This window comes from Psammomys obesus, unplaced genomic scaffold (genome assembly GCF_907164565.1).
Source record: "Psammomys obesus unplaced genomic scaffold, mPsaObe1.curated_primary_1811, whole genome shotgun sequence".
Classification (NCBI taxonomy): Eukaryota; Metazoa; Chordata; class Mammalia; order Rodentia; family Muridae; genus Psammomys; species Psammomys obesus.
The window spans coordinates 104,566-131,480 of NW_026596079.1; the positions used below are offsets into that span (position 1 = coordinate 104,566).

The 26,915-nt window shown below is 42.0% G+C and overlaps 1 protein-coding gene across 11 annotated transcripts in view; it reads left to right on the plus strand.

Moving 5' to 3' along the window:
• The window catches only part of Rbfox2 (RNA binding fox-1 homolog 2), a 234,783-nt gene that overhangs the window by 65,520 nt on the left and 142,348 nt on the right, over nucleotides 1–26,915 (plus strand). For 10 of the 11 annotated variants that reach the window (XM_055626305.1, XM_055626310.1, XM_055626306.1 and 7 more), the window contains exon 2: nucleotides 19,798–19,848. In XM_055626305.1, coding sequence (XP_055482280.1) covers nucleotides 19,798–19,848 — 51 coding nt within the window. Of the gene's footprint in view, nucleotides 1–290; nucleotides 340–19,797; nucleotides 19,849–26,915 lie in introns of those variants that run through there. The other variant, XM_055626313.1, reaches the window with a different exon arrangement.

The following is a 26,915-nucleotide window of genomic DNA, read 5'->3' on the forward strand; positions in this document are numbered from 1 at the left end:
AAAGAAACAACCACTTTGGGGTGTGGCTTAGGGGCGGGTAGGATATAGGAAGGAAGATATTTCTATGTTTTCTTAGTCATAAGACACAGAATCACAAGTAGCTAAATTTAGCTCAGGTTCCTGTTGAAAGCATCATTTTTGCGGGCGGACAGTGGGGGCAGAACGGAAAACCTTTTTGTGTATCCTGCTCCATGAAGCCAATAGGGAAGCAGGAGGAGGTGAGGTTGCCATGGAGATGGTAGCTGTGTGCAAGGGGAGAGCAGCAGGGTTTAGAATTCCAGGAAGGAAGGGAGAGTGATGTCATCAGATTCCATGGACCAGCCCAGGAACCCCTGTGAGGTTGGTGGGGCGTTGGGTGTGTGTGGGGTGGGGGTGGAGTGGGAGTTTGTGGAGGGGAATGGTGGCCTCAGTAAGGTGTGGGGAGTCCAGTTCAAGCAGAGAGGTTGGTTGTATAGAATTATGCTGATCTACATAAATGCCTGATTTGAGGGTAAATTCCGTAAATCATTTCTGAATTAGCAGGATATTTTCTTTGTTGAGAAAGGACATATTTCTTCCACAAAAGAGCTCATCAGATATAAAAATGTAGTATCTTTTTATAGCTAAATCCCTATAGTACTTGTGTTTGCCTTTATCCCCTGTATGTGAGGGTATTTGGATGCATATTTTAGATATATTGTTAGTTGCCTTTGCACAATTCCTTTTATGGTACTGCATGCAATTAGATGATTCATTAATGCCTGATTGTGGTACTTATTTTTCTATGGATAGATGTAAATAAATTCTGAATAAAAATTATGAAATCAAACCATTGCTTTTCAGCAGAGAGGAAAACTGTATGCTTTAAGACAGTTCTGAGCACATGCATGTTTATACTGCTAGTCAAGGACAATTTGTTTAGATGTGATTGAAAAGATGATTTTTAAAAGGAAAAGTGTAGCAGAATCTGTGCGTCCGAAGGAGTACTGTCCTTCAAACAGTCACCTGGGCTCTGGTGATATAGAAGCATTGCGCAAGACATAAAGAACTCTGGTTTGAGTCAGCTTCAGAAACCAGTGATGAGGAAAACATTTTCCATATCTAACTCTGGATTTTCTACCAAAAAACGTAGTCAGAATGGGTTCTTCCTGATCTCATCCTGTTAAAGTCTAGTCCATGCTTAAGCAAGATTTTATCCCAATTAAAGCTATTTCAAATACATGTCGATTCTGAAGGCATTTTTGTTTTCTGAAGAAGAACTGTTGTATGCTGTAGTTTAGCAGTGGTGTTTTGAATGACGGTAGCATGTGAGAATAAGAGCATTAGTTTTTCCTGGGTGACATCTCTGAGGTGACCCATTTGGGTTTATTTGTTCAAATGTGCCACTGGGCAGTAGAGGGTTTGGTGTGTATGAGAGCCTAATGATGCCGGGATCAGATTGTCTGAACCTGGCCTCTGTTCTTCTCTAGCTGACCTTGGACAAGTAGCTGTTTCTTGCTGAATTGTTTTCCTCAGATATAAATGAGCTATGTGATGTAAGAACTAGCCTCAAAGTGCAGCTTGAGGATTAAGCAAACCAATACGGAAAGCAGTTCCACATTTTATGGGTTTTCAGTGCTTGCTGACTGGTCAGTAATAATGCATGTTTCTTAAGCTGGTGTGATAGCATACACAGAACCAAAGCATAGGGGAAACTGAGGCAAGGAAGCTATGAGTTTAAGGCCAGTTTGGACTACATTCAGAGATCTTGTGTCATAAAACAAAATGGGTCAGTGAGATGGCTCAGTGGGTAAGGTCGACAAGCCCAATGACCTGAGTTTGATCCCTGTGACCTGCGTGGTGGAAGGAGAGGACTGACTTCCACAAACTTTCCTCTGTCCTATATCTGCATGCTGTGGCATGCCCACCCCATAAACAAACAAACAAATAAATAAAATGTTGTTTGAAAGGTATTAAAAGCAAACAAGGACTGGGGACGGCTTGGTAGATAAAGTGTTTGCTGCGCGAGTGAGTCTTGGAATCTGGATCCTCGGCACCATGTAAAGGCAGCTGTGCTTGGCTGCCTGTGTTCCCAGTGTGGGAGCCAGAGGCAGGGTCCAGCAAGCTGCCTGGGTTCACTGGACACAGTTTGTGCACTCAGAGGCAGGGTTCAGTGAGAGACCTTGCCTCAAAAACTTGTGGAGACTGAGGAAGGCATCAACTTCAGTCTTCCACACACACTAGCCAACTTGCACCTACTACATAGAACTTACACATGGATTCACACACATGGGAAATCTCACACACATACACACACTGTATGGATACACACTTGCGAGCACCCTCTCTCCCCCAAACAAAAATTATTTTCTTGAAATGAAGAACTATGAGGAAGAAGTTATCTGGGATAGTGTAGCCCAGTGGTTCCACTTTGGTATTAAAATCAGTCTGGGACCTTTTGTATTTAACATGTGACCCACTAAGAAGGGGCCCAGAACTCAATGGTTTTTACATGCTTGCCCAGTTATCATTTAGTATTGCGAGCCATGGAGAGTAACCCGTTTCGGACCACGTACTAAGCTTCCTCATGAATCACCTGGGGGACGTAGGGTTGCAGGTGTTGCGCAGAGCAGCTCTGATTTCCAGAGCCTGCACTTTAACAAGGAACCAGGTAACCCGTCTTTACAGTCAAGTGTGAGAGGCACCACTGGGAACAACTGGGCAGTAGCTTAGAGTCTCCGCCATTGCCAGGAGAGAATCACTTGTGAAGCCAGTGTCCAGATCATCCTGCTCTTGCTTAGCCTTAGAGAGCAAGGCTTTTCTGCACTAAGCAGAATGTGATAAAAAGAACATTTATAGTGTGGCTGTGGTTCAACCATAAGTAGTTGTTTGCTTAGCTCAGTTAGACTTTCTGAGTCTCATTGTCCCACAGTGTCATTGTGGACATGATACCCAATTATGACCTAACTTATATGAATTGTATAGCACCATGTGGTGGGTAAAAGTATGGCTTTTCTCTCTCACTTCTCTTTCAGCCTCCTCTCACCCCCCAGACAGGGTTTCTCTGTATAGCCTTGGCTGTCCTAGACTCACTTTGTAGACCAGTCTGGACTCTAACTCTCAGAGATCCACCTTCCCCTGCCTCCCTGAGTGCAGGATCACTGGCCTGCGCTACCTTGCCCAGCTCACCTTCAGCGTTTTATTGGTAGATGTGTGTAGGAGTCCTGTTTCTCAGAAGGGTCCCTTTCTGAGTCTAAATATCATCTGATCTCTTTAGGTTCCTTGAGGGACTTAACCTGTCCCTCAGCTATCTCAAGTATTTAATTGTACACAGAGAGAACTGTACAAATAGATTTCCCCTACAAAATACCTTCCATCAAAAGTTTATTCTTCCCAAGAAGGGCTGTATGAGGGGGATTTGACAGTTGAGCGAACATCGGGCTCGAGTGTTGAAGAGGACGGCTGATGAGACAGTTCTGGGAATTCCTGATACTTGATCACACGTGTAAGAAAAGTTTGTGTTTTTTAGAATTTTCGAGAAAAAGGATTGTCTGTCAGGGAAGGAACCAAGACCATGAAGATGTTTATCCATTGCATTTTGGGTATCTTGGCCCCTGCAGATTCCCCAAATCAGGGAAACGACTGTGTAATTTGTGAATAAGAAAACTGTGTATGTAACCCCACCCCCCAAATAAAACTCTCAGGTGGTTTTGTTTGAGGTTTCCTTGATTGGTCCCAGCAAGAGTTAGCATGCTGGACTGGAAAGATGGCTCAGCAGTTAACTCACTGCTCTTGTAGAAGACTTCGGGTTGATTCTCAGCATCTTCTTGGTGGCTTACAACTGCCCATTTTTTAAAAACTTTATTTAGTTGTTTTCTTTACATTTCAATTGTAGTCCCCATCCTTCTTTCCTCCTGGTCTCACCTTCCCTTCTTGTTCCCCTCCTCCCCGCTCCCCTACCCCTTAGGAAAGGTGGACCCCTCACTAACCCATCCCTTTTTACTTTTTTTTCTTCTTCTGCTCATTGGTGTTTTGCCGTCCTTTATGTCTAATGAGCCCCTGGAACTGGACAGTTGTGAGCTGCCATGTGAGAGCTGGGAGTTGAACTCAGGTCCTCTGGAAGAGCAGCCATTGTTCTAACCACTGAACCATCTCTGCAACTCCAAACTGCCTGTTCTCAGTTCCAGTTCCAGGGGATCCAGCTGCTTCTATTTCTAGCTTCCATGAGCACCAGGCATGCCCAAGTAGTGCATTTACATATGTTCAGGCAAAACTCTCATACACAAAATAAGATTTTAGCATGGCAATTATCAGCCGATCATCAAGTCATCAGCAGTAAGTGCTGCTTTCTTCCCAAGCCAGGAAGCAATACAATGAGAGGAAGTTCAGAGAACCCCAGGAGAGATAGCAGGGAGTTGGCATTAGAAGTGACACAGGAATAGCAAATAAGAAAGGCCCATTTGTACTTAGTCATGCAGCTCTTAGGGGACAGAGAGGAAAGGTGGGGTTGTGAGCTCAAAGCTCACAATACCAATGACTAAGCTTTTCTCTGTAAGGTAGGTTGATCTGCAGGTGCTTTTCTATGTTATGCTGAATCTTAACATCTGTGAAGAGTATAGGTATAATTACATACATGTTACAGATCAGAAGATGGTTACCTAGAAGGGTTGTCCTGAGTCACCATGCCAGTAAGTAATAGAGCTGGTGTGACATGTTGAATAGCTGTGTGAGTCAAGAGGCAGCTGTAAAAGCTAAAGTGAAACAGTCAGTGTGGACCACTTAAGTAAAACAAAATTACTGTTTTGTCTTTATTGACTTTGGATAGAACTGTTAATTTAGAGTATGATATTCAACATGGTAGCCTATCTCAGAGGGTCTTTTTGCATAGTACAGAATGATCATTTGTTTTGGTGTTTGCATGTGTGCGTGTGTGCGCGTGCGTGTGCTCAGACACTAGTTAAGAGGTATCTTTTTAAATGCCAAAGCTTGCGAAGCCTTGAGCTCGGTGAGACACCAGTTTGGACTGAGTATCGCAGCATACACTAATTTGTCGGTGGTTCTCAGTTGGCATATTTAATCATAGTAAGTGTTGTAATCATGTCTGCTGTCCCATTCAACTCTAATGTGGATGATCATCAATTACTGCACAGAACAAATTTCAATTTCTTAGAGAGTTCTAAGTTCTAGATGGAAGAACCCTAAATCTGTAGTTAGAAAACTTGGGTTCCAGGCCGCTTTGCTATTGACTGCCTGTGAGCTCTTGGGTATGTCGTTAACCTCAGCAAGTCTGACCTGGGATTTTTTTTGTTATCAGTGAAAAGGGAACATAGTTGCTCCTCAGTGCCTGCAGGGATTAGTCAGGATCCACTCATACACCCCCATCTGTTCACATATCTAATAGAAAGTGGGGTGGGTTTTTTTTTTTTTAAATGTCGCACGTGCACATACACCTGCACACTTTTAACTAATCTCCATGTTAACTTACAAATACAGTGTCAGTGTTGTGTAAATGTTATTGTGTGCTGTTTAGGGGAGTGTTGACAAGAAAAATGTATGTCTGTGCTCAATACAGACAGTTCCCCTGGCTGCTCCCTGAAGTTTTCCATCTATCGTCAGATGAGTCCCCAGAGGCTGAAGTTCTGGATATGGGGTGGGTCGGGTGCACAGCTTAATGTTACCTGTCCACCAGGACTGTTTCCAGGAGGATGTTGCACAGCAAGCTCTCGCTCTTCTCAGCCCTGTGCCCACAGGAAAGGTATCTTAAACCTGCTATGCTTTTCCTGTGTGTGTTCTGTGAGCATAGTGCAGGTAAGGAGGGTGTACACCAGAAATCTCAGCCTGGACTCAGAACTGTCTCAATTTGTCTGTGGGAAGTGCTGTATACAGCTGAAGCATTGATTCTCATTATCTCTGTTCTCTAACAAGGCTGCCCCATTAAGGAGCAGTGGCTCTGTCAGTCATTTTTGCATGTAATGCTTTAATCTTTAAAACAAGTAGATGGTGATCTCATTTAAAAGGTAAAGAGTTTAAGGTTGAGAGGCAAACCATCTTCATGATCCCAGGTCGTTGTGATGCAACAACTTTTCCCCCTTTAACTTCCTTGCAGGGATTAGGACATCCCAGACTAGGGTGTGGTCCTGTTAGGCCGCAGACAAACTGCTGGCAGTAAAGGAATGTAAAGATTATTACATTACGTTCTGTGTGAGTGTGTACCTATCCATCTGTGCACATGTCCCATGTGTGTGCAAGCATGTAGGTTGAGGTCAGAGGTTGCCATTGTGTTGGTTTTGATCACGTTCCATCCAATGTCTTAAGATAAGCTCTTACTGAACCCAGACCCCTCTGCTTTGGCCAGCTGGCTGGTCGGCGAGTTTCAGGGACCCACCTGTTTCTGGCTCCTCAGCGTGTGCTGCTCTCAGCTTCTGTGTGGGCTGTAGAGCTCAGAATTCAGGTCCTCATGCTTTGCCCAGCAGGCACTTTACCAACCAAGCCTTCTCCTTAGCTCCCAAGAACTTATATTCTTCCCCGCCACATACTCCTTAGAAAGGGAGAATGGCACAACAGTTATTCTAATGTTGTTCTCCACCTGACGAGGCGTCTTTTTCGTCTTGTGTTGTATAGTCTCGTGGTAGATTAATATGTAGAAGACACTTGTGTTGCATGCTGAGTATAGTATCTATTGCAGTAAAAGTATGGGTGCCATTTTTTTAGTTGAAAGAACAAGCCAAAGACCATGCTTACTGAGATTTGGGTTTTTGGCAGACATTTTATTAAAAGTGAATGAAATTTGCCTGTCATTTGAGGGAAAACAGCAGCAGTATTTGTTGCTAATGACAAATTTTGAATGTTCATAAATTTTGAATTTTCAAGTTTTAGAAAGTTTACCCAGAAGTGTGCTTTATTGATCACCTAGGAACTCCTTAACCGGTCAGGTTGACAATCAGGATTAACTCCTGCTTTCCTATCCCACTTTCAGCCATATTCATCTGTTTTTCTTGGGTTTTGTCTCACTTTATTGTATGGCTTTTGTTAATTTTTACATGCCCCTCTCCCTTAGTAGTCAAAGATCCTTGAGACAGGAATCCCTATGGCAGTTTGTTTGCCTTCTTTTTGCTTTTGTTTGTTGAGATAGTTTTTTGTAGCTTTGACCTTGTGATTCTCCTGCCTCCACATCCTGAGTGCTGGGATTACAGGTATTACATTACACACAGCTTCTGTTTGCATTCATAGTACAGGACTATTCATAGTGCACACATTAAAATAAAAAAGAGTCCTCTAGAAAATACTTTTTCAAGAGGCCACTGAACTCATGAGATCAGGCTTAGGACTTTGGGAACTGAATCATATAAGATAAAGAGGGCTGTTAATATTGAAGTGATAGTGTGCTTGTAGGTGGTTATTGTAGGTGGTTAGCTCTGGCCCTAAGAAAGCCACAGCTCTGTGCTTGGCTGTGTGCTTAGCTGGCTCTGTGCTAGGTCAGCTAAGAGACTGTTACTGAGGGAATTCAGGCTCCAGATAGCTCAGTTCTAATTAAGGAGATGCTTCCCCCCCCCCCCCTGTAGATCATAAGGCACTTAATTTGAGGAATATTTTGAAAATCAGGAACATCACAGTCCTTGTAGTGTCCAATGTGTATTGTGTACTTATGATAGGCTGAATGCCAAATAAGGGCTTTATGTGTGTAACGTGCTACAGTCTCTGTTTATCCTAAGCTTCAGTAACATCAGGCTTTTTACAACAGTTTTTTTTTTTTTTGTAAAGATTTATTTATTTATTATGTATACAGAGTTCTGCCTGCATGTGCACCTGTACTCCAGAAGAGGGCACCAGATCTCACCATAGATGGTTGGTAGCCACCCTGTGGTTGGTTGCTGGGAGTTGAACTCAGGACCATTGGAAGAGCAACCATGCTCTTAACTTCTGAGCCATCTCTCCAGCCCCCTTTTACTACAGCTTTATCACACGATAGAATGTGTTGCATTCAAAACTGTTTTAGTTGAACAAATATTCCCATAAAATTAACTTATTTCAATTTATTTGTAAAGATTTAGTTATGTACTGTTTGTTTATTGTTGTACATATGTGGGTGTTCTGCCTGTGTACATGTCGGTGCACCATGCACAGGCAGTACCTGTAGAGGCCAGATGTTCTTGGATCCCTTGTAGCTAGAGTAACAGACAACTGTAAGCTGTGCTGTGGGTGCTGGGAATCAAAGCTACGTTCTCTGGAAAAACGTAGTGCTCTTGACGATGAACCTCTCTCCAGCCTCAAGGCTGACTTCTTAAAATGGAAAATTTGATGGCATATAGTATGTTCTCAGTGTCAAACCTATGAGTGCCTCCATATTATTCTGACATTTTTCATGATCCCAGTAGGGATCTGACCCTTTATTTTCTTTGACAACTACCATTCCACTTTCTGTTCCTCCTTCCTTTTGTGTATGATTTTTCCCAGCAGTGTAGTATACTGGTAAGTTGCTACATGGCACACATGGGTAGACTTTGGAAACTTCCCTCCTTCTTTCCTTCCTCCCTCCCTCCCTCCCTTCCTTTTTTCCTTCTGTTTTTCGAGATAGGATTTCTCTGTGTAGCCCTAGCTGTTCTGGAACTCACTTTGTAGACTGGGCTCACCTTGAGCTCAGAGATCCCACCTGCCTCTACTACCTCCCTACCCGTGCTGGGATTAAAGGCATGCGCCACCACCACCCTGCTGGAAACATCTTTCAATAGCCAAATAGCAGTCCTTTGTTTATGTAAATCATTCTTTTGTGTTTGTGCACTGATGTGCTGGTCACAGTTGAAAATAGCGCTGGGAACAGTGTATCCAGGGTTTGTTTGAGTACCTGGTCTATGTTTGATTTATGTGCCTGAGAATGAAGTGAAATGGCTGGGTCATGTGATAGCTTTTCATTTAATTTCCCAGGTAACTGGCAAGTTATCTTCTATATCAGCTGATCTTTTACGTCCTCACCAGAAATGCTCAAAGGTTTATCAATTTATTTTTAATGAAGAACACAGTAAGATGGGGAAGATAAAGAGAACAATGTATGCTTGGTCTTTTGAGTTTATTAGAGCTCTGTATCTCCGATTTTGTCTGATGGACTTATTAAATATTTATTTACCATCACTTCGCTAAGAATGAAATTTAGCTCAGGGAAATATGTCTAATCCACTTAAGTGGCGCACAGACTAGGAAGTGAAGAACAGAGAGGTGAAGGAAGGGGAATTTAAATAGCCTATGAAGTTTCTGGAGGGCAAAGGACTTACTTCTCTGTGCATCTCAGTGTTTAACAATGTGATTAGCATGCCAGGGGGTTGTTCTGGAGCCCTTCAAGACATCTCAGGCTTAGTGATTTGCTAGGACTTACAAGCTGTAAGTACTGTAATGCTGTAGCTTTGCAGCAAGAGGTTGTAGTGAATGGCGCCAGCTAAAGGAGAAGGTGCAAGAGGCCCCAGACTGTCTAGGAAAGGCCAGGCTCTCTTTCTCAGTGGAGGTGCCCAGGACAGAATTTGTCACAGTGAGTTGTGACAGCGTTATCTACCAAGGAAGTTCAGCAAACTTGAGTGCTAAGATGGATATGTTCACTTAAGGGTGCCCTATCCCTAAATTCAGACTCTCAGTAGGAAAGTGAGCATCAAGAGGTAAGACCACTGTGACTGGTCTGGGAAAGAACCCTGTCAGATCTATGTTCCTAGACCCCAAGCTCAAAGGGTAGTAGTGGGACTTGCTGTGTCCTTCTGTGCGTAGATGTGTTTCTAGGCTTTGTGAAGAAACAAATAACAGTAGAGAACCAGCAAAAACTGGAGCATTAAATGGACTTGGATTTGTAATACTATAGGGAAATTACAGTTTTTCAGAGTCTGCTTCCTTACTGTTGAAATGATGTTTCACAGGGTTTTAGTGAGGTAATATGTTAAGACATTAAGCACATTTATTCTTTACTAGTAAGTAGCTTTTACTGTTTCACTTCGTCTCATTTTAGCAATCTGGGTCTGACCAGGAGAGAGAGACTGCTGGAATTTGGACAGGAAATTTGATAAATGTAATGTAGGATTAGTTTATGTTAACTGAGATAAAATCTAAACAATGGAACACATAGTAGTGGATATAATATGCTAAGATGGTTGATATATGATAGAACACAATTAATGTAACTTTGATATAATAGCATCTACTCACCAAGAAGGGTACCTAAGGAGCTGGTGCCTTCAGTGGCTCCTGGACTTTTTCCCTCTCCAGACCAGGTCTGGACTTTGTTGGAGAGGGCATGATAATAACTCATGATGGCAGAGAATGAATTCTCATATCAAATCGCCAGAAGTTCACTTTTCAGGATGTTGGAAAATTCAAGAGAAATTTACTCACCAGAAGTCTTCTGCTATGTATCAGCCTGCAGAGGGCTCCTGGAGAAGCTTCCAGCTGTTGGCTGCTGTGTAGAAGCTGGATGGAGGAAACTGCTTTTCCTGTAGGAGAGGGTAGGACTTTTCCTCCTGAGGTGTCTCTGCTGTGCCCTCTACTGACAAATTTTCACATCATGCATGCTAGCAAAGCAGAAGTGAAGGGCTCAGGTGAGATGGCAGTTTGGAGATAGAAATATGAGCAGATGCATAGAATGGTTATTTAATTTCATATTTTTAGAACTGAAGAGGATGGTAATGGATGGAGATCTAAGGAACTTTTAAAAAAATGCACAGAACACAGAAGAAAGAAACCAGCATGTTTGACTTTATGAAAATTAAACTCTTTAGCTGGATTTGGCATTTCATGCCTGTCGTGTCAGTACCTGGGAGCCGAAGCAGAAGTGCTCTGAGTTTTAGGTTAGCCAGGGCCACAGAGCAGAATCCTACCCCCCACCTCCCCCCCCCCCCAAAAAAAACCAACCCACCAAAATTGAGAGATTTAAACCCTTTTATGCAGCAGAGGACACTAACAACAGAATGAGAGGCAACTCACTAACAGAAAAAAATTGCAAATCATGTATCTGCTAAGTGATTGGTTTTAAAACACAAGACCAACAACTGGACCATGAGATCTAAAAGATAAATCTACCCCTTTCCATAAGGATGAGGAGGCTAAGAGGTCGAGAGAGGTTCTCTCTAGCACCTTTCAAAGCCAGGTGCCAAGGAAAAGGCTCTGGCCTGGGAAATTAGAATTCCCTGTTCTTTTTAGCAAAATAATCTTCCACAGCTCAATTAAACAAAATATTTTAATGGACTGTTAAGATAGTTTTGTAAAACTTAGGTAAATGTTCAATAAGGACAGAAAAGATGCTGAGTTCAGTAGTTATAAGAAAAAGAAAATGAAAGCCATCATTGCATGCTACACCCATAGAATGGCTGTTATTAAAGAAAAAAAGGACAAAATAAGCAAGTGTCTATAAGGATGGGAAGAAATTGCAATTGAAATCCTTGTGCTGAGCCTTGAGAGATGGCTCAGTGATTAAGAACACTGTCTACTCTGTCAGAGGTCCTGAGTTCAAGTCCCTGCAACCACATGGTGACTCACAACCATCTATACTGGAATGTGGTGCCCTTTTCTGGCTTGCAGGTGTACATGCAGACAGAGCAGTCACATAAAAAAGATAAGTAAAACTTAAAAAAAGAAAATAAATCCTTGTACTGACAGGAATGTGAGATAGATGGTGCCACTGCTGTGGAAAGTAGGAAGCATGGTGGGGACTCAAAAATTTAGAATCACCAGTGACATAGTTCTCCCCCTAGATATAAACCCAGATGAGCTGGAGGCAGGTGGTGAGCAGGTGCTTGTCAGCATAGATGTTTAGCAGCTTTCCTACAGTGGCCAAAGGCAGAGCAGCCTAAGTGACCAAGATGGTGAGATATGTTGTTTATAAGCAGTACAGTGCTTCTGAGCCTTAGAGGGAAGGCTTTGGCACCGCACCTGCTACCGTGTGGATAAACTTCAAAGATCCTGTGGCAGTGAAGTGAGCCAGCCACAGAGAGAAAGGCACTCAGGTTCTGTTCATAAAGTATCTGAGTGGCCAGATCTGTGATGACCCAGTGTAGAGTCGTGTTTGCCAAGGCATACAGGACAGAGAGTTAGTGTTTAATGTACAGAGTTTCAGTTGGAGAACCTAGAAAGCTCTAGAGTTAGGTGTTTGTAAAAACGCTAAATTTTATATATAACAAACCACAACTTTTTAAGAATGGAAAAGTGCTTAATAATATTTATGTGAGTTGGATATCCTTTACCCAAAAGATTTTCAGAATTTAAGATTATTGCTTTTTTGTATTTTGGGATATTCACATGTTTGTAATGAGATTTGGAATGAGACTCAATTTTACACATGAAATTCATATGGTTTATGTACCCTTTACATATATAAAGGTAACTTTTATATTGCATTGTAAATAATTTTGCACATGAAACAAAGTTTCATGGTTGGCATTCTCCAATTAGGACATCACGGTGACGGTGTCATGTGTTCAGACTGGGGGCCCTGCTTCTAACTATGAGCATGAGTCTTAGAACTGGAAGGGGTAAACTAAAGGAGAATCTTGTTTCTTTTTTACTTCAAAATAGTAATGTTTTAATGAACAATGGTAGTTAAACAATAAAAACAAGGACAAAGTAAATTAAAAAATCCAGGGGATGGATGGCAGCAGCATGTTTTGCCTAGAGCGTGAAGCACATTTATTGTAAAAGGCCAAGTTGCGTTGCTTATCTTAGAAGTAAGCTCATTGGTTTCTTCAGATGCCTAGCTAATGATTTTATTCATTTGCTTGTCCTTTTTTGTTGTTGTTGTTTTGTTTTGCTTTATTTGTTGAGTTAGGGTTTCTCTGTGTAGCCCTGGCTGACCTGGAACTTCTGTAGACCAGGCAGGCCTCAAACTCATAAAGATCCCCCTGCCTCTGCCTTCCGAGTGCTGGTGTCTATGTGCACCACCACCGCCCTGCTACAATTCATTTGTTTTTGCTTCTTCAGAAAGGGCCTCAAGCTGGCCTTGAGCTTTCTGTGTAGCTGAAGCTGGCCTTGAGCTCCTGATCCTCCTGCCTGTACCCCTGGAGTGCTTGGATTACAGGCATATGCTGTCATTCCTGATTTTAATTGTTTTTTTAAACATAGTTTTCCTTTCTGCCGCCAGGTCCATTTCTGAGCAGGTTTTGCTGTGTCTCCTAGGTTGGCCTTGTGCGTCTGTCCTCAGGTCAACATAAATAATTTTTATCAAATTTTTAAAATCTCTGAGACTGGACGGTCATTTGCTATACACATACCTGAGGAAATGATGTTAGAGAAAGCTAAGAGAGAGATTAATTGTTTGGAGATGTGGGAAGTTGTGTAGTTATATTCACTTGTTACATAGTTTCTACTTAGGAGTCATTTTGGTAGAAACTGCAACCCGGGAAGTCATTTTTTTTTGAGCATCTCTTGTGTTAAATTCTGTGCCAGGTAAAAGCTTGTATTATTTTCCCTAGCCATAATTGCTGTGTTAAGCAGACATTCTCTTTTATATAGTTGAGGAACTGAGGTGTGGTTGCTTGCTAGCATCAGGCAGTTAGAAAGTATCCAGTATTTGAAAGTGAGTCTTTCTGACTTCCAAAGTCCACACCTTCCCTGCTGCAAGGAGATAGGAGTTGGATGTGTAAGGTGGCTAGGATTTGAAAGCAGGGAACTCTAATTTCCCAGGCCAGGGCCTTTTACTTGGCACCTGTCTCTTTGAAAGGTAGACTCGAGAACCTCTCTCAGCCTCTTAGCCTCCTCATCCCTAAAGAAAGGGTTGATTTTTCTTTTCAATCTCATGTCTTATTGAAAGATGGGCTATGAAGAGCCTGCACAGTCTTGGATTTGGGTGTAAGATGAGTTTAAACCATGGTTATTTCTAGTTATAACAAACAAGTAGTAAAGCCAACAAGGTCGGGCCATGTCTGAGTGTTGAGTGTGACAAAGCCCAGTCATCCATTGCGGTGAGCAGGAGGTGCAGTGAGCTGTGTTTTGTAATGGCAGGAAAGCTTAAGTTTACTTAACAGTTGAACCTTAAACTGGGAGCCTGCTACAGCTAGTAGATCTCTGCCCGTTAGAAACCTTCATCTTACCTCTAAGTACTTTGAACGCTGATTTGGAAGCAGAGTAATACTCATGGTTGCTTAGCAGTGTCTCTCCTTGAGCTAGAGGTGTTTGTTGCTGGGCTTCAGTTTGCACCTATTAGCTTAGGCTTAGCCTCGTGTTCAATGCCTGTGGTATTGGTTTCCTTCTCTGTTTAAACTAGCACGTGAAAAAGAGCAACTTGCAGTGAAGAAGGTAATGAAATATTTTGAGGAATTGGAGAGTCCATGTGGTGTAAATAATTTCTCCTTCCATTGTTCCAAATGCATGCAAGGCAATAAATTTAGTTCAAACAGAGATTAAGTCATGGGGCAGTCAGAATTTGTGGCATTGCTCGAACTGTGCTGGTGGAGAACAGGTCAGTTCCTACCTTAAATTTACATACTTTATTCTCCCAAGGCATAAATTTTGTGTTATTAAATGACCACTCCATTATTAGGGAAGGTTTTATTGAGAGAGAGAGAGAAAGAGAGAGAATGAACATCCAAGGTCATCTAAATAGTCCAGAGCACAGAGTGGAATGGAATCAGACTGGACATGGCCAGGGCTAGGGAGGTGGGAGAGCAGAAGAGAATAGTGGAATTAGCAAGAGCTAGAATAGAGCTTAGTGAAAGAGAGTAAGAGAGAGTGCAGAAATAGTGAATAGATTACAAGGAAGGTGAGCAGCTGGGAGGGAAGAGCCCAGAGACCTGAGTGGAGGTTTTAAAGTCTTTAACAAGTACTTGTGAATAGGGAAGAGAGCCTGGAGTGTGAAATGGGCTTTCATTCGCAGCTACAGGTATATGCCAAAGGAGCCATATGTCCCTTTTGCCAGAGTTAGAGGAAGTGACTCCATTTGGCAGAGGGGAAGCAGTTTCACAAGTTCCTGAGGAATGCTGGCTTTTATCTACCTGCCAGAAATCTTCTTACAGTCCAGTGTGAACTGTTTCTGGATATTTGGACTGCCTGAGACCTAACAGTGGAGTTGATTTTGAACTTTTTAATTGGTTAGCTTATTTCATTGTATATTTAGTGTTTCTGGCTCTATTCCCACCCAGCTTTCAGTGGTACAAACAAAATGACAATCTTTCATACAACTTTTAGGTGCCTGGGAGACTTAACTTTAATGCTGTCTGGTTTGTTTCATAAGGTAGAACACTTACGTGACATGAGTGAGGCCCTAGGCTGGTCCCTTGCCTTTGAGATGAGAGCAGAAACTGACCACTGCTGCAAACAAACAAACAAAAACATACTGTTTTTCTTTTCAGCATGTACCATCAGTCACAGTTTTATTGGAGGTCTTGTCCTAATAAAAAGCTAGGGATATTAGGCTTTTGTGCCCCTACCCCTTTCAATAAGAACCCTGTGATTTTTTTTTTCTTCTAAAAAAAATTATTTTATTTAATATATATGATTGCTCTATCTGTATGCACACCTGTGTGCCAGAAGAGGGAAAAATCCTAGTATAGGACTCTGGAAGAACAGACGGTGTTCTTAGCCACTGAGCCATCTCTCCAGGCCTGGGCCCTGTCCTTCTTAACAGCTTCACTAACTTTGCCTTCTAATCATCAGGACTGCAGCCTTCAGTAGCAAGGACAGTAGTGCCTTGACTGTCAAATAGACATTGCTCCATGATTGAAGGTTCTTTTGCTTCAGTGGAGCTCTCATACCTAGGTGTGTCAGTGAAGATAGGAAAGTCAGTGTTGTTTGTCTTGCTGTGTCACTTCTCAGTGTCCACTTGTACACTCAGCATCCATTGTGGTTGTTGTACTTGACAATTACTTACCGACCTTGTTTTGCCTTTTCACATGTTCACGCAGGTTTAATTGCCGGCCTCTGTAGCTAATAAGCATTTCTGTGATTGTTATTGTACTTCTTACGTGTATGTAGTTAATTAATTAGTTAATTTACGGGCTTTTGAGACATAGTCTCACATAGTCTGGCCTGGCCTGGAATTCACTGTTACCAAGATTGGCTTAAATTCCTGGTCCCCTACCCCATTTCCTCAGATTGCAGGCTCACCGCCATGCTCTGCTTTTATGTGCTTCATTTCTGTTCAACCTGCGGGCTCCCTTATAATCCCATCTCTGTTTTCAGCCTTTCAGCTGTTGGTCTCACACTGATTCAAAACTGAGCACGGGGCCAGCCTGGTATCTGACCTATAAAGTGATGCCATCCAAGCTGAATTACATGAGCTTAACTCTCTCAGAGCTCTCCCTTTATTTCCACACTTGCACACAGGATGTTGAAATCACACACTGATATCATTTCCCCATTGTGAGAAAACGGAAATTCCTTCTAGGTTTTCACTGTGACTGACAACAGGGACAGTCTGCACACATTTCCTGAGCACATGCACTAGTGATTCTCTAGAATAGAGAGAACAGTGGGGTTCTAAGATCATGTATGCACTGTGCATTTTTGTCCCATTGCTTTGTCAGTGGCCCCGGCATACTCATATTTTTACATTAGGTATGATGACGATACCTGTTTGTGCAATCCTGACAATTGTAGTAGTTTCATTTTGCTTTTTGCTGATCTCTTGGATTGGAAATGGTGTCTCAACTCTAAACGGATACCAACAGGCTGTGTGGTTAGTAAGCACAGAGTATAACTGAGGAATTCAGTGTTCAGCAACAAGAAAGTAGAATGGACACACTTTTTGGCATTTAGAAGGATGCTGTACCAGAGCAGCACTGAGACTGGGTGGAATGTAGTCGTGTGCATTAGTGGAAATGGGGTTTGACCCAGTATTGAGCAAGTTGTTGGAAAACACACACTGTTACAGTATGTGCAAAACACATACTGTTAAGGTAAAATTTAAAAGGAAAGCCATGCCTTTTCATTTAGTTTAGACTACTCTGAGGCATGGCTCTCCAGCACCGGAAGAGTTCCTAGTAGCCTTAGCCTTCTGGTGTGACAGGTGGTGATGTTCCATCTTTGCTTCTAGTGTTTCTGATGATAGCTGCTTCCCAGATCATGATCTTTTTAAAGACAGCTTTCTGTACTGTTGGTCCCTAGGATGTCAGGACATAGGATATGGATGCGGACTGTTGTTTGGGGGGGGGGCATGCGTCCTTGTTAGCAAACACTTGGACTTTTTGACTACTTTCTTAGTCATATATATAACCCCTCTGAGAAGAGGTTGAAATCTTATAGTTTGAAAGGGTGATTCAGAAGGGTTGTGGAGATGAGAGCCTGCAGAATGGGGAGAACAGGGCCCCTGACTACTAGATTCTGCAGGCCACAGCCAGCGTTTCCTCCAAAAGTGGGAAACAGCCCTCACACATTACCGTGTCATCTCTTTGCTTCCATCTCTTCCTCCTTCCTCTCATCCTTGAGTCATACTGCTTGGCATGCCCAATATGCGAGGGTTTTCTTTGTCGCTGTCACTGTGAGGGATAACATCGAGGTAGATCTGCAGACTCCATACCAAGTAAGGAGTTGTGGCTTTCAGGAGCCTGTTCCTTGTCCTCTCCTGTCTAGTCTTCCTGCACTGCCCCGCCACGTCCCACCCCCTTCCCTATATACTTTGGGCACTTTCCTCTTGTTGAATGTGATCATAAGTATTCTCCATTGTGTAGATTACCTTTGTTCCTGGTGGACTTTGAAGGACAAAAGTTGTCATTTTTAATGGTGTTTCATTGACCTTACTTTCTTGTCTCCTATGCTTTTGCTGTCGTAGTAGAGAAACTGCTGTTTGTCCAGAGGTACTGAAAATTTCATTCGTGAATTTTATAGTTTAGGTCAATCTGTCTGGAGTTAATTTAGTATATGGCATGGGCCTTTAACTCCTTTTACATGTGGATGTTCAATTATCCAACTGTCTCATCAGCGTTTCTTAAAAAACAACAATTTTTTCTGCCTTTGACTTTCTTGGCATCCTTTAAAAACATTAATTGGTTGTAATTGCGAGTTTTCTTTTGTTTTGTTTTTTTTTTTTGCGTAATTCTGAGTTATACTTTTGGGCTGCATGTCTAGTCCTTGCCCCATTCCCTCTCAGAATCATAGGCTTTTATTTAAATATAAAAGGGCTGGGGATGTAGCTCAGTGGTAGAATGCTTGCCTAGTGTGAGGCCCTGGGCTAACTTCCCAGCAGCACACACGAAGAAATGGGTGCGGGGGAGGATAATTTATCCTTATGCAGAAGCAGACAAGCCTGTCTTAGGCCAGGGTCACCTTGTCCTGATACAGCTTTGTGGTGAACTCAGAAATCTTACTCTTCAGCTTGTTTCTTCTCAGAACTTTTTGGTTTTGATATACATAAGTTTTAAGGCAGCTGTCTCTAATACTGACTAGTGTTTTTTTTTTTTTTTTTTTGCCCCCCCCCGCCCTTTTTTTTTTTTTTTTTTTTTTTTGAGGAGACTATAAATATACAGAAAATAACTTAGGTTAGAATTCCTAGCTTATATAAGACCAATTCCATTTATTTGCTTAAGTATTCTTTTAGGTGTCTACCATTTCTCAGTCATTGTGCTAGATCCGAATGAGGCGTGGTGGACAAGCCATAGTAGAGCTCTATGGGCTTACATTGCCTCTGCCTCTTCTGGTATTTTTTGTTTGTTTGTTTTGTTTTTGTTTTCTTTTGAGGCAGGGTTTCTCTGTAATAACCCTGGCTGTCCTGGACTCACTTTATAGATCATGCTGGCCTCAAACTCACAGAGAAATGCCTGCCTCTGCCTCCGAGTGCTGGGATCAAAGGTGTGTGCCACCAGACCTGGCTATCTCTTGTGTTTTTGAAGGGACTGCAGACTTCGATTCTGTATTGAGTACATACCCATGCATATCTTGGTAGCTGCCATTAAGTGGAAAATTTATTCTCTTCCGTAAAGCCCAAGCAGTGAAAATCCCTCTTTTCTCTAGTATGAATGAAAATCCAAGTGCCTGGGAGAGGATGGGGTATTTAAGTAGATTCATTGAGTTCTCAGAAATTACAAAGAAGTGGTATGCCATCATTTTTCCTTTGTGTACACCCTGTCTCCTCCCAAAGTTTCCTGCAAGGCAAGGACATTGTTTTATTCACCTTTCTTAATTCTTTTAACATTAATTTGGAATTTTTACACTCAGTGTCTGTTGCCTGAATAATCAAGTGGCTCTAGTCAGCCAAAGTGCAAGCTCGTGGTGTGTGTGCAGCGCTACTGAATTAGTAGCATAGCTTTTGTAGGCTAGCACCTCTGCCCTCGGGATCTTGATTTAATTGTTTGCTGTGAAGAGGAGACACACTAAATGTGAATTTCTAAAAGGAAGAAATTGAAATAATAACATGGAAAGTGAACTGTGCAAATCATTAAGTAATACTAACTAGTATGCACGCTAGGAGTCACTTCAGTCCACAGGTAGGGGAGTCTTGAACAGAAGTGGAATTTCATCTGGGTTTAAAAGAACTGATAGAAAGAATTGAAACTTTCCAGGTTAAAAATGTTTCTCGGCAGGGTAAATGCACATGGAAACGTGTGGAATTCTTGTTGTCCTATGTCAGCTTCTGGGGCTGCTCAAACTTCAGGGGTGAACAAAGTTAGGACTTACTCTCCTTGGGTCTCAGTAGAACTCAGTGTGAGGTACACGAGGAAGGAAACACTTTACCTGCATAAAGAGAAACTGGGATTGTCTGTGGTTTGTTTCTGGTTATGGTATTGTAGGACTCAGCTGGGGGCTGTGTGTGTGGTAGGCAGGTAGAGTATTGAAATGGAAGATTTTGGGAACTTGGGCAGAAATTCATATTTGATTATTTTAGATGATTTTGATTCTTAATATTTCCTTTTCTTTTAAAGTTTGATTATTATTTATTTTTCTTCTTAGAACGAGCCACTGACCCCGGGTTATCATGGATTCCCAGCACGGGACGGCCAGGTAGGTATCTGCTGCTTCTAATTCTATTAGTGTGTTCTGAAAGGAACAGCAACTTTTCCTGAAATTACTTACAAATTACAGTTTGTTTCACCACTGAATTTGCTTTTAGAGATTATGACTTAATTTCCTTTCTTAACCCTAAAGGTATTATAGTCATGTTATTTAATTATGGGTCTTAGAGGAGAAACAGTCTCTTAGCAATATATCTGTTCTAATACTTTTCATCTCCAGGCTGTGTAATTTTAGCCTGATTTTCTTAGTACCCCCTAGTTATTTATGTATTTTTTGAAGGGGGGGTGCATTCTGGGTAGCTTTGGTTGTCCTGGAACTTACTCTGTGGACCAGGCTGGCCTCGACCTCAGAAATCCACCTTCCTCTGCCTCCTGAGTGCTATTATTAAAGGTTATGGCCATCACTGCCCAGCGACCTCTTATTTCTTAGTATGGGACTTATCTTTTTTATTTTCTCTCACTTGGCTTCTGCTTGCACAGATGTTTGAGTCTGATCACTTGGCTTCTGCTTGCACAGATGCTTAAGTCTTGGCAATAATTTGCCACAAGCCAATTTCATTCTTCTCCCCTGGGGTGGCTTTTAGCCATGTGGGTTGTATAAGGGAGTGCTTACTTGAGAATGCAGTTTCTGTTGCCTTTGTTGTTGGGTTGATGGTCCCAAGATGTCCTTAAGCCCGGGCAGTCATACTTCCTACAAGTCAGCCTCAGTACAACCAGTGTGTAAAGCTTTCAGCCTCTGTATGTAAAGCCTTCATAATCTTTATGTTATTTAACAGGCTGGAGCAGAGGTAAGGTTGGACCCATAAGGCCATCCCTTAGAGAAATGATGTGAACTTCCATCTTGTCAGCAGGGTATTGAAATTTTCTTTTTATGGGGGGGGGGGGGAACATCTATATTCTGTAGGATGTTTGAAAGGGTGATTTCTAATAACCTTTGACGGCTTATTCAAGGTTCTTTGTAGGGTTCTCAAAAACAAACAAGACACCCTTGTCACACTTGTCCATGGAACACATGGAGTGGCAGTGCTAAGTGAAAGGTTGAGTAGTTTCCCAGTCTAGAAGGTGACTGCATCTCATCAGAGCTGCTGAAGCCGATCTCAGGAACTAGGGTAATCAACAGTCCTCTGCATGGTTGCCTTCCGCATTAAAGACTACTTACCCAGTGCTTGAATTTTTGCTAGGTTGACGTCAGAGTGCCCAGAGGTAGGAGAGGAAGGACAGAAGAAGAGTTGTTCTTCTCAGGGCTCCTCTCCCAGTAGATCCTTCCTGTTGAAACAGAAGATGGGAGCTTTTATTGAAAGATGTGGTCACTGCCCCCAAATCTAAAGGGAATATATATATCGTGCATGCTTTTCTTTCTAGTGTAGGTCTGCCCTTGAGCTTCTACTGGTTGTGGTATTTATGACCTTTGATAGTTCTGTATCTTGGCCACCAAGTGCTGGTGCCTGGAGATGAGCCCCTACAGATTCCGACTAAGTAGGTTACAGAATGGGTTTAGCAGTTCTAATATTAAAAATCCCTGCTGGTGGTTGAGTCATGCAGAGCGAGAGCTGGAGTGGTAGGGGCTGCTTTATTAGAAGGGATTCTTCTCTATATCACCCTTTGCTTTTTATCTATGGTGCTAACATATAAGAGAGCACCTTCATTCTCCTAATCTACTCTTACATAGTAATGCACAGTTTATTATTTATAAAACATTGCCTGTTTGGGGGTCAGAAGGTAGGTTAATTGATACACCTCTAGGGAAATAGAATTCTGAATTTAAAGGCCCTGAAGAGTAATATCCAGTCTTGTGTTCCTGTGCAGAACTGCAGATCAATGAAGGGAGCAAAAGGACTTAGCAAGAATTTGTTAAAGCTCATATATCAGTCTCTGCACCACACTCTTCATTTCTCTTCTTTTGCAGCAGGGAGCTGTTTGTATCTGTATGCCTATTTATTTGTGCTATTGAGCTGTAGGCTGGTGCAGACCCTTTGTTGTGGGACAGAGCTGCTGCTTTTACTTGAGGCACATTCCAATGGTGAAAGGTTTATTTCAGTTTATTGGGGTTTGTTTTTTGCTCTGGGTGGGTTTTTGAATTAGGCATCTTGGAAGAGTGTGTATATGCAGGTACTGAATAGCTGCTTGTTGTACTTGGTGGGTACAGAATCCAAATAAGTGCTGCTAATTAATGCACCTAACCTTGTGAACTTTCTCTCCATGCTCTGAGATTTGGGAGGCATTTATCAGTGTGAAACAGTGGTCACTGAGCAGTTTGCACTGGGCAGGAACTAAACTTGTGATCTTTACAGCTCCCAAGTGTGGATTTGTCTCAGCAGATCCAGGAGGGAAGGGGGGATGGGGTGGTGGGGTGAATTTTAATTGTGTGTCTTTATTTGCTTTCTTTCTTTTTTATTTTTTTTTTGGGGGGGGTTCTGCTCTAAACATGTAAGAACTAATTCTACCCAGGCTCTCATCAGCATCTAAGCTTTTCTGGTTGCTGTGGAATGCTGTCAGCAGTGATTCCTCTTTTTATCCTCTCAGGCTTCTCTTACACTAAATGAGGCAAGTGTTCCCTTTGGAAAGGTAAGGAAACCAGTAAAATTCCTTCCCCAAGGCTGCAGTTGAAAGTCAGCACTTAATCAGATCGTAAACTTCTCTTGTGCTTGTGTCCTTTCTTTTAAAGTGAGGTGATTGATACTCACTCACTCACTCACTCACTCACTCACTCACTCACTCACTCACGCTTTTACTTCCATTTAGAGGTTTCCTAGACTCTATGATGCTTAGCCATCATAAAGAAATCAGATGAGAACCCATCTGCTGGTAGAGGTTTCAGTTTCTTTCTTTTTGATAGTGTTTTGTTTTTGTGACATGTTCTTTCTATGTAGCCCTGGCTGTCCTGGAACTCTCTTTGTAGACTAGGCTGGCCTAGAAATCACAGCTATCGGCCTGCCTCTACCTCTCACGTGATTAAAGGTGTGCATCACCACACCTGACAAGGTATTTTTGTTAATGTTGTTTTAAAATTTATTTATTTTTATTTTATGTGTATGAGTGTTTTGCCTGCATGTATGTGTGCCTAGTGTCCACGGAGGCCAGATACGGGCTTTAATCCACTGGCACTGGAGTTACAGATGGTTTTGAGCTCCCTTGTGGGTGTTGGGAATTAAACCAAGTTCTCAGCAACAGTGGCCAGTGTGCTTAACAGTTTTTCTAACCTTGGGTTTTTTTTTCTTCTTTTTAAATTAAAAAAAAAAAAATATTTATTTTATATACATGAGTGCTTTGTTTTTATGCACACCAGAAGAGGGCATGAGATCCCATTGCAGGTGGTTGTGAGCCACTGTGTGGTTGCTGGAAATTGAAATCAGGTCCTCTGGAAGAGGACAGTGCTCCTAACTGCCAGCCTACGTTGGGTTTCTTAATCAAGGTGAGCACAGCCTTTTTTCCTGATCAATCACTTGGATGGCAATTTGTTTCGTTCATCAAGTGCTCAAGCAAACACTAGTACTTACCAGTGTGGTCTTTCTGTAAAAGGGGAGAAGGCAAACAGTGTTCCAGTTTCACAGATGTAGAATCAGCTCAAAAAAGCTGAGTATTTATCAAAGCCACGCAAGATTTTAGGCTGCTGATGCCATTTAGTAGTTTAAAATCCTACTTACTGGGGCCTGGAGAGATGGCTCATTGTTTAAGAGCACTGGCTGCTCTTCCTGGGTTCATTTCCCAGCACCTGCAGGTAACTAACAACTATCTGTAGGTCCTGTTCTAAGGGATCTGGCCCCTCATACAGACGTACATGCAGGCAAAACACCAGTGCACATAAAATAACTCCCATTACTCGTTCTTGTCCTTCTCTTACTGCTGCTGCCACTTTTCCCTTCCCAGTTTATCCTTGTTCTGCTTCATCTCCCTCCACTCCCAGCCTAATGGGTTTTATTAAGGCTATTTTAGAAGCATGAAGTGAGGGTTTATTTACAGTAGTGTTTCTATATCAGCGAACACCCCCCCCCCCCAAAGAAACCATTAACTACCTATAAATCCATAGGGATAAGCAGACCTCATGAGCCCCATTCTGCTCCATGGAGGTCTTGATGGCCCAGCTTTGTGCAGGTAACTACAGCTGCTGTGAGTTCAAGAGTGCCACACACATGTCATCCAGAGATAGCATTCTGTGATGCTTGTCCTTCTCAATTCTTTCTGCCCTCTCTTTTGTGCTGTCTTGGAGGGGGTGACATAGATGTCTCAATAATGGCTAAATGCTACATGATCACTTCTTCTCAGTGCCTTATCACTTATCACTTATTCTCATACCTCAGTTAGGTATGAGTTAATACTGTCTTGTGGGGAGGGGTTCCTCTGATCAAAGCTGTCAGCAGCACCTGTCTGTATGGGGCTAAGCATATTTGTTTAGGTGGCAACTTGACTAGCACATCATGTCCATTTAGAACAAACCACAGTTGCAGCTTCTCTGCCGGGACTTGCAACCCCGTGTCATTCTCACAGAGTTTCGGCCAGATTGATAGCACCAGGCATGGATTCCTTCTTGTGAAGCAGACTTGATTCCAGTCAGAAGGTGGTTGGTTGGTTTATAAAAGTCATGCCACTGTTGCATCAGCAGGCACCTCTTGCCTGACCAGGGTCAGTATTACAGGAAAGTCCTGCTGCTAAGTGAGAGCTTTGGCGATGTCTGCTGCACCTGAGCAGCAGCCTCTGGCACTTCTGCAGAGGATGCTTCCTTCCCAGCCTCAGCCTGAGCTCTCCATGCCCCTTGACCAGAGTGTGCCATTTCAGCAGCAGGGTCTTAGCATCTAATTTTGGTGTACAGCCAACTACAATTTGCCGTGTGTGTGTTTATAAATGTACCCAGGTATAGTAAAAATGAGGCTGTTTGTGAGCTTGTATTAACTTTTAAATGGGAGGATAGTTTGCATGTGTCAGGTCTTGAGTTCTTGTGTAGAAGGGACTTAGGAATGGTAGTCCAATTAGAAGAGGGCTTAGTTCTCTATAAAAACCTCACTGATGTGCTAAGATTATTGGTTTGGAATTGACTCTCAGAGAAAACTTTAAAAATAGAACAGGAATCCGAAGGCTGGTCCTTTGTCACCTGAGTGTCACAACTTTCTATATTTACTATTATTAAGGTGACTAGTAATCTGTTCAAGTTGGGGCACTTTTGAGAGTAGAAAAGGATGTTGACAGTTACATTGACACAGCCCTAGACCAACTAGGCGGCACAGGATAAAGGCTCATTTTAGCTGTGATGAAACAGTCATTCGTAGTAGGCCTCCAGGGGTTAACTAAGCATTTGGCTGAAATGGAGAAGTAATTTTAAATTTTCTCTTTAACTCAGAGTGCTGTATTTTAACTTAAACATGTGTGTTTACTTTTCAGTCTTTCAGTAGGAGGCTGAGGCATGTTATGTGCATACAGACCTGCTGTTAGAAATGCTGCTAAGTTGTTTCATAACCTGGCTTCACAAAACGTCCAGTGTCTGTTATTATTTGTTTGTTTTTTGAGACAGCTTCCCTGTGTGTTGCAAGTTTACCTCCAATTTAGGATTTTTCTGTGTTAGGCTGCAAAGTGCTGGGGTCATAGCTGTGTCGCCAGACTTGGCAGTGTGTGTGCTTTGCCAAAGAGAAACATTAATGGCATTCCTAATAGCCCCGTGGAAGTCTGTTCTTGTTCCTTCTCAGTCTTTACATTTGTCTTGCTTGCATCTAATCTGACTGAGCAAAGATTTCTAGTGTCTTATTAATGTTCCCAAAGCTTTCAAATTCGTATGTGAACTGTTTGCAAGGAAACTCTGCTAACTTCAGTTTCATCAATTTATATAGTAGCTAGTTCTACTGTAAGAACTTAAACTGGTTGCATATAGCCCAGCAGTTGTGAGAAGAGCTTGGGGGAGGAATGCAGACTTGTGACAGGGTTTATCAGGAAGGAGGGCTGGAAGCATGGCTAAGAAGTGCAGAGCTAGTGTACCTAACAACTGATCTGATTAGAAGTACCCTGCCAGCAACTATAGCCAAGGTGGCTGCTCTCAGGAGTTCTGTATATTTCTAGAGTTGTCAGGAGACATTCTGTTAAAAAAGCTCATTAGGCAGGTGGGCCTTCTAGAAGGGGATCTGGTATTTTGCAGGGTCTACCATGATGCACCCCAGAATTACTTCCAGTCTCTGACATTCATTCTTTGTGCACTACTGTGTCTCTCTATACTCTGGTATGGTAGGAATCGTCACTTTCTGGGTATTTATACACTTTGATTGAACAACCTTCTTATGGGATCTTATAGATGTACTGCTATTTAAATGAATTAATTCCTGATCATGGACTTCTTGATTTGATTCAAACAATTTTAAAAGTTAAATTGTTTTAGAACTTCTTAAACAACTTCAGAAAGTTTATGGCTGCAATAAATACCTTTGTGGACCTCCAGATGCCTTACTAAGATACAGGCTTAAGGCAGATTTTAGCCTCAGATAGCCTTCACTCAGTAAATCTTGGTATATACCATAAATATAAGTATGATGGTTTAAACTTCCCACGAACCCAAATTATGATGGGACTACCAAGCAATATCTAATTAAAAACCTTGATGTCTAAGTAAAAACCTTGATGTCATCATATACAACTGTTCTGTCATAATTTCTTATACCTTGTTATGTTACAGCATTATATACTATCATTTTAAATTTACTTTGTTTCTTGGAATGAAAGCCGGATAAGATTATCGTCCCAAAGATAGCTGAAAAATGTGTAGCCAAGTCAGTCCTAATTGAAAAGACATATACTCTTGTAACTTTTTGATCCTGTTAACCTGTAGGCCTCGTCAAACCTCTGTCACTCAGAACTCACCATAAACTTATTTAATGGATATATAGATAAGAAACATTTAATTTTAAAACATGTAATCTGTTGTATTTTGGAATTCATCTGTTTTTGTGATTAATTGCCTTTTTGACTATGAGTTAATTTCTTTTCTGGGAGCTTTGTCTCAGAGGTATAAAGACCATACAATAAATGGTGGCATCACACACACACACACACACACACACACACACACACACACACACACAC